Raw genomic sequence first — 7,896 nt, 5'->3', positions numbered from 1 at the left:
TAGTGCAGACACAATTTACATTAATATGAGCTACAGAACAGATTTAACACTACATTGAAGTGGCTTGATCTTTAGTATGTGCGTAATGTGATGGTATAGTAACACTGCTGCCTTCGGCGCTGTAGGCTGGGGTTCGATTCCCCACCTGGGTAAGCACTCAACACTTCACCAGTAAGAGTCCTTGGGCAAGACTCCTAACGCTACCCCTGCCTACCTGTGAAAATGATCAAATTGTGAGTCGCTCTGGATAAGACTCTCAACCAAAAGCTGTAAATGAAATGAATTAAATGAAAAGGCAGCAGTTAAATCGTTTTGATGTGTAACTAGTGGATTGTATCCATGCCCTAAATGTAACTAAAGCCCAGCAGTGAACTTTTCCCTCCTCTGCGGTCACTGCAGACGGGCCGGGTCGCCTACAGAGCGGCGCTAGTAGCTGTTATTGAAGTAATGATTTTTTTTGTTTTTATTAAATGAGGGTCACATTTCATAGGACAAGATTTCAATCACTGCCCCTCGTCACAAGGGGTTAGAGTGACACTCGAAAACGAGGGGTAGGCTTGTGATGTTGCTGCCGAACATACTGATCATGCTCCTGTTTATAGACCACTTTCACCCACTCTTTCAGGGAACGACACTGACTGTGTAAATTGTGCTCCATCCATGTCCGTGTTGATATGTGGTGTGAATGGAAAGTCAGGTGTGGAGCCGGGGGGTTCTGTTCTGCTTGTGGTGGGCCTGCGTCTTGCACAGTTTGCTGATTTCCCTGCTCAAACACACTGACTATATATGCTAATTAACTGCTGTGTTGAATCAGGTGGGTTTGAACGTGGAATAACCAAGCTCTGCAGGGCTGTAGCCTTACATGGGCCCAGGCACCCCTGGTGTAGAGTCTTGAGTGCTGTTCGGACAGGATCAGGTCTACATGGGGTAAAGTCCTTTCAAGACGACGTCTGTAATGCTTTGGGATGAGAAATCACCACCAGCAGATAAAATAGCTCATTTTTCTGTCTTTATGAATGTTTTAGTGTTTGGAGTGAAGGAGGACCATACATACAGTGCCAGTCCACTTGGGCTTAATACACATCTTATCAGCTCCACTTACTGTATAGCTGCACTCTGTAGTTCTACAGTTACAGACTGTAGTCCATCTGTTTCTCTGATACTCTGTTACCCTGATCTTCAGTGGTCAGGACCCCCATGGACCCTCACAGAGCAGGTACTATTTGGGTGGTGGATCATTCTCAGCACTGCAGTGACACTGACATGGTGGTGAGGTGTTAGCGTGTGTTGCACTGGTATGAGTGGATCAGACGCAGCAGTGCTGCTGGGGTTTTTAAGCACACTGTCCACTCACTGTCCACTTTTAGGCAGCCCTACCTTGTTGGTCCACCTTGTAGATTTAAATACAGTAGCTCATCTGTTGGTGCACGGTTTCTCATCCTGTAGTCCTTCATCAGTGGTCACAGGACGCTGTTGGCTGGATCTTTTTGCTTGGTGGACTATTCTCAGTCCAGCAGTGACACTGCAGATGTTGTATATAATAAAAACTATAGTAACCGTAAAAATCACACTACCCCACCTCGCCGTATGATACTAATCCCATCCAAATAGTGTTTTAGATGGAGTGGTTTGGCAGAAACTCTATAGTTTGATGTAGGTGTCAGCAGCCCAGCAGGCGTGATGGCAACAGGCTGTGTATCATGCGTTTGATTAAATAAGTGTGAATGTGTATGCGTTAGCCGCGTATATCATATATCGTCTTTAAATGTGTGTATGTGGTGTTGTGTGTTAGCCACAGGTGTCGAGTGGACACGGCGGAGGCACCACGGAGGAGCAGCAACTTTACTGGGCGAAAGGGACGGGTTTCGGCACAGGCTCCACCGCCTCGGGCTGGGACGTGGAGCAGGCCCTCACCAAACAGCGCCTGGAGGAAGAGCACGTCACCTGCCTACTACAGGTGACACTGACTGACTCGCTCTCTGTCTCTTCAGCCTAAAACGGCTAACCCTTTCTTGGCCACTGCTAGCTTTAATGTGTTGTAAGGACTTTTGGACACCAACCGATTTGCATTTCTATTTTTCAGAATCTTTTTTCATACCTGGTATTTACGTATGTACACCGATCAGGCATGACATCGTGACCACCTCCTTGTTTCTACGCCCATTCTCCACTTTATCAGCTCCACTTACTGTATAGCTGCACTCTGTAGTTCTACAGTTACAGACTGTAGTCCATCTGTTTCTCTGATACTCTGTTACCCCGTTCTTCAGTGGTCAGGACCCCCATGGACCCTCACAGAGCAGGTACTATTTGGGTGGTGGATCATTCTCAGCACTGCAGAAACACTGATGTAGTGCTGGTGTGTTAGTGTGTTGTGCTGGTGCGAGTGGATCAGACACAGCAGTGCTGCTGGAGTTTTAAACCCTGTGTCCACCCAAATAGGGGGTCCTGACCACTGAAGAACAGGGTAACAGAGTATCAGAGAAACAGATGGACTACAGTCTGTAACTGTAGAGCTGCAATTAAAATGCTCCTATATGGTCAGTGGAGCTGATAAAATGGACGATAATTGTAGAGACAAGGAAGTGGTCTTACTGTTATGGCTTGTTTGTGTTCTGCATTAGGACCTGGTTTGATTGTATCTCATGTTGTGTGTAGGTGCTGGCAAGCTACATTAACCCTGCTGGATGTGTGGGGTCAGCTGAGGCCCCGTCAGCAGAGAGCAGAGGTCACAACAGCACGGCTCTGCCCTCCGTCCTACAGGAGCTGCTCAGCCAGTCCTGCCTCATCCCCGCCATGTCCTCCTACCTCCGCAACGACTCCGGTACGGCAGTCTACTTCGCTGTCTCTGTCTGTGCTTGGCTCTATGAACTGCTTTACCTCTGTTCGGCTTACTTTTAAGGCTGGACACGGTTGTCGTTTTCACAAAGACATGGCGGGCATATTATTGATCTGAAGGGATAGTTGTGCTATATAATCGCCTATGCAGGTGTGTGTGTGTGTGTGTGTGTGTGTTTAGATTACTCTTTTGCCGAAGACCGTGCAGTGAGTCAGCAGGTGGAGCCCCTGCCTTTTTCCTCAGAGCCTCTCTTCGTCTCTCTCGTTATTTCCGTTTGTCTCTGCCTCTCAGGCCGTGACTATCTTTCAGACTTGAGCATATTTATAGAGGTTGTTAATAGGGCTGGGACCATTCATGGATTTATCGATAATTGTCAATAACAGCCATCAAATTGATAAGTACAATTTATTATTTTTCCTTTCCTTCCTGTATGCATGAGTGCTCTGCTCCCGATACATTTTCTGAATCTGTTGTCTTGGTTTTCATTTCTTTTCCCACAAAGAAAACACCATCAGAAACAATATTGTTCCTGCGTTATTAGAGTTTAATGACCAGGCATCACAAACGCTAAACGCAGAGTAGACGATTAAGAATTTAAAGCTCTGAAACCTTCACGTGAAGTCTAATGCGGAAATAGATTCGAGTAGTAACAGTGATAAAGTTTTGCACTATTGGCAGCTTCAAGCATTAAAATCTGTGGGTTTTATTTATTTATTTAATTATTTATTTATTTATTTCCAGTCAAATTTAGGATTTTCTGCTGATATCAATCCGGCTGATATAAATATATATATATATATATATATAAATATATATATATATATATATATATATATATAAAACAAAACAATTCGGGCTGTGTCTTTTGGTCATCATGAAATTTATCCACAACGTAAACGGCAGCAGGTATTTTCAAATTATGTCAAAAACTGAAACGTTTTTCTCTTCAGGAATATTCTTTGCTGGCAGTGGGCTTCACGCTTCTAAGGAATAACAGCGCTGTACTACGAAGGATTCCTTCTTTATTACAGAAATAAAACGTACGTCAGCCGTTACTCTTTTCAGAAACGGATTACAACCTTTTGCAGCAAATCCCTTCCATTTCAACCATGTATTTTGTGGAGTTTACAGAACAGACTAGGCGTGAAAAGGTCTTGAGGCTTTGTCGGCTCCTTTTCCGCAAATGGAAACCGTCCTTTCTTTCTCGATTTATTCAAATTGCTTATGGTCCCAGCCCTAAGCGTTGACCGCTTAACCGAGATCTAGATATTTAGTAACAGTGTCTTGGAACTGCTTTGGGTTTGCGTGAAATACTGATGCCTGATAGTTTCAAGTCCCTATTTCTTGGTCCGTTTCTGCTTCTCTCGCTGTTGCTCTTACGGCTTTCCTGGGAACATTTCCCATATACATGAGCACGTTTAGCAGAGTCGGATAAGCGCTCGAATATTTAACAGCAGCGTTTTGTGGAATTGTGTTGGGCTGCCATGAAATATTTTGCTCTGGATGTTTCCCTGTAGTCCAAGGCCACCCGGCAGCAAGGCTTGTAATTAGTATTTGAGCTGCGGGGTAGATCAGTGTTGTAGCCGGAGGTGCCAGTGTTGGAGGAATGGGGGGGGGCTGTGTTTGTCCAGGTGGACTGTGCAGTAAGTAAGTAATCCTTAAAGGGATCATCTTGGAAGTCCTACTGTGGGAGAGTGTTTTATACCTGTGCTTTGTGTAAGCATGTGACATGTGTTATCATGCCTCAGGAAAATGGCAGAGGGTGCATCTGTGGAGAGAGCATCCCTCCATCCTGCCAGGGATTTACAGCACGCCTGTATGTGTCTCCTCCCCGAGAGCCGTGGGGTTTCATGCCTTCCCGAACTGACGCAGCCTCTGTGTTGTGTATTTCGTGTTTCGTGCCTTGACTGAATGCAGTTTTGTCAGCGATTCAGTGATGAATAGACTGTTCAGACACAACTGCATGTGGTCTTATCGCCCGTTTTGCATGGGGCTCATTCACTGCCAGTTATACTCGCGTGTGTGTGAGCATCCATATTCATATTCATATTCATATTCATGTGTGTTACATAGGTGTAAATCTCTGACCTCATGTCGATATCCTGCTTTCTCAGGATAGGTTTGTTACAGTATTGGATCAAGTTCATTTTTTCACTTTGCTGGTATTCAGTCTAGGACTTTCTGCTGGTATCCCTCTCTCTTCAGCGTGTCGTGAAACCTCACAATTTCATCTTAATTTGATGATTTTGGTACAATTTTATTTTAAAAAACTGACATTAGCCCCTTTAATTAATTTACGGGTAAGTACAAGTAGAGGATAAGAAGATCCACTTGCATAAAAAAGGCAAAGTCCGACAAACATGAATGAAAAAAAAAAAAGACTAAAAGATCAAGAGAAAATGTCTCTCCTTTCAACCTTGCAAGACCTGCTATGCCACCAAATTAGCCCCTAACAAACAGCACTTTCATCTTTGAGAGGGAGGAGAAAATCAAGCTGCTTCAGATCTGAAAACATCCGCAGGAGGTTCTGTCCATCCTTCCACTGTGAGAAGCCAAAGGAAGGGCATGAAACAGCTGGCCATCTGAAATACGGAGAAAGCTTTATGAGCTGAATATGTAATTAAGTTAACTTGGATTGAGAAGCAGAACGTGCAACCAACATTTAAGACTGAAGTTTGAAGCAGTGGGAAAACTATCCTCGGAAGCGAGCCGAACGCAGGTTTCCTGAAAAGAATGGAAGCTGCAATAAAGGCGAAGGGCGAACACACTAATTATTGGATAATTTGGTATTATGTTCAATTAAATTTACTGTTAAATTCATGTTTTCTGCTCTTTTTCCTTGCGCTGAAAAATAAACAAGGTGCTTAAAGGGCAGAGTGAATGGGAGTTGAATACAAGGTCCTACTAATGATATGCAGAAATACATATCATTGATTATTGCATATTGATCAGTGGGTTTTTATACCACTAATGTTTCAGGCTGAGGTTAGCGCGAGCGTATGTGAACAAGTGTATCATAAGACTTTTAACTCCTTTGTTTTCCTCATTAAATATGCACGGATAAAGAGGTGAGTGTAGTAATTAGTTCTCATTATCAGCTGCAAGTTGCGGCTCTGCTCCAGTGTGTGTGTGTGTGTGTGTGTGTGTGTGTGTGTGTGTTTCCACATTGACGCCATTTCGATTTAGCATGTTTGCCTCGTTCTCCGTTCTCCCCGCCCCTTCCAATGGTGTCAAGGTAAACAGAGCTTCTTTTGTATTCACCTTGCTGTCGTCAGTAGCACCATCATTAGAGCTTCAGTGAGTCAGCCGGGCTGCAGTAGAGGCTAGCGGCAATGAAGAGAGAGACAGTGAGAGATAGTAGTAAAGAAAAGGAGCAAGATAATGGAAGAGCGAAGGAAAGCGGTGAAAAAGACTAGAGGAAAACCTCCGCTGTCGCTCCTTTAAGAATGTCCGATTCCCTCTGACAGAGAGGAGGGAGGAAAAGAGAGAAGGGGATATAGAGGGGAAACGAAACAATAGAGAGGCGGCTTTCGCCACCAAAGAGGGTTAAAAGAACACAAGGGGGCAAGCAGTGCAGGGGAGCGCGTTACAGTTGGAAGAAGCGGCTTCATTTGTATGCGCAACGTCTTTGTGAAAGCGGGAATTTTGTAGCGGCGCACCGAGTCGATTTTTCTGGATCCGTATCAGCACAGACACTTATTAAATAATCAGAAATCGGACAGACGGGACTGGTTCACTTTCAGTTTGCAGTGTTTCCTCTAGCATTAAATAGGCAGTGTGTTCTACCTGGGATTCTTGTCTGTCTGTCTGTGTTTTGTGTAGTATTCACTATTTTTGTTTCGCAGAAGTAACATCAGCTGTCAGATATAAAGATACACTAAGTTTAGGTGTATCCAGTCTTTGAGAGAGGACATGTACTGTGTGGCTGGTCGACCCGGCTTGTGCCGAAGGAGCAGCATCTAATTAAGTCTAGTCTACATTTATGACATTTGGCTGACGCTCTTATCCAGAGTGACTTACAGTTTGATCATTTTACACAGGTAGGCGAAGGTGGTGTTAGGAGTCTTGCCCAAGGACTCTTATTGGTATAGTGTAGGGTGTTTGCCCAGGTGGGGATTGAACCCCAGTCTACAGTGTAGAAGGCAGAGGTGTTAACCACTATACTACACCAACCACTAGCGTGTGGTCACAAGTGGCAGAATCTTTTGGTGCTTTAAAAGAGCAAAAAAACTTTTTTGCACACTGAAGTATTAACTTTATATATGGGGCAGTCGTGAGCTGGAGGTTAGGGAAACAGCCCTGTGGCCGGAGGGTTGCTGGTTCAGTCCCCTGAGTCGACAGTATGTGACGGAAGTGCCCTTGAGCAAGACACCTTATCCCCCAACTGCTCCCCGGGTGGCGTGGATAGGGCTGCTCACCGCTCCGGGCACGTGTGCTCACTGCCCCCTAGTGGGTATGTGGTGTTCCACTGCACGGATGGGTTAAAGTGCGGAGTTGCAGTTTCCTCATTGTGGGACTAATAAGGGTCACTTAATTAATGTATCCATTTGTGTGTGTGTGTGTGTGTGTGTGTATATATAGTGATATGATTCTGATATCATCGTGCATATCTGACAAATATAATAGGGAATAGTTTTTTTTTTTTTGGTGCCGGTCACAATTTCCAAGAATGTTCAGTTCAGTTTGCTGGACAAATGAGTACAATTCCAGCATTACGCTGTCCGATCTGCAGGACGTGCATCCGCTTTCCCTTCAGTTATGTCAATTAAAATAAGTGAAAATGATCATGCATTTCAGTTAGTAACGAAATCGCTCTTTCACAGAGTGGATAGACCTTTGCTTTCTAAAATAAGATGGCTCATGTATTGCTCTTATGCCCCGATCGGAACTGCACCGTATTAAAACGACGGCGCTTTCTTATCCATATCATGGACTTTTTACCAGGATTTTAATTAATTGGTCGTATACCAGTATATAAGGCCAGTGGAAACAATATGGGACATATGTATGATATCAAACCCCGACATTGTATAAAAATGTGTGTATTGTGCAGGCTG

At 44.3% G+C, this 7,896-nt stretch overlaps 1 protein-coding gene across 11 annotated transcripts in view; it reads left to right on the top strand.

Annotated features, from left to right (window-relative positions):
* Nucleotides 1-7,896, top strand: part of birc6 (baculoviral IAP repeat containing 6) — a 193,601-nt gene that overhangs the window by 109,309 nt on the left and 76,396 nt on the right. For all 11 annotated transcript variants that reach the window (XM_037542199.1, XM_037542191.1, XM_037542197.1 and 8 more), the window contains exons 65-66: nt 1,793-1,957; nt 2,659-2,824. In XM_037542199.1, the coding sequence (XP_037398096.1) occupies nt 1,793-1,957; nt 2,659-2,824 (331 nt within the window). The remainder of the gene's footprint in view (nt 1-1,792; nt 1,958-2,658; nt 2,825-7,896) is intronic.

The sequence above is a fragment of the Pygocentrus nattereri genome, chromosome 10 (assembly GCF_015220715.1).
Source record: "Pygocentrus nattereri isolate fPygNat1 chromosome 10, fPygNat1.pri, whole genome shotgun sequence".
Classification (NCBI taxonomy): Eukaryota; Metazoa; Chordata; class Actinopteri; order Characiformes; family Serrasalmidae; genus Pygocentrus; species Pygocentrus nattereri.
Note: the sequence above shows the minus strand (reverse complement) of the source record. Positions and strands in the feature narration are given on the sequence as shown.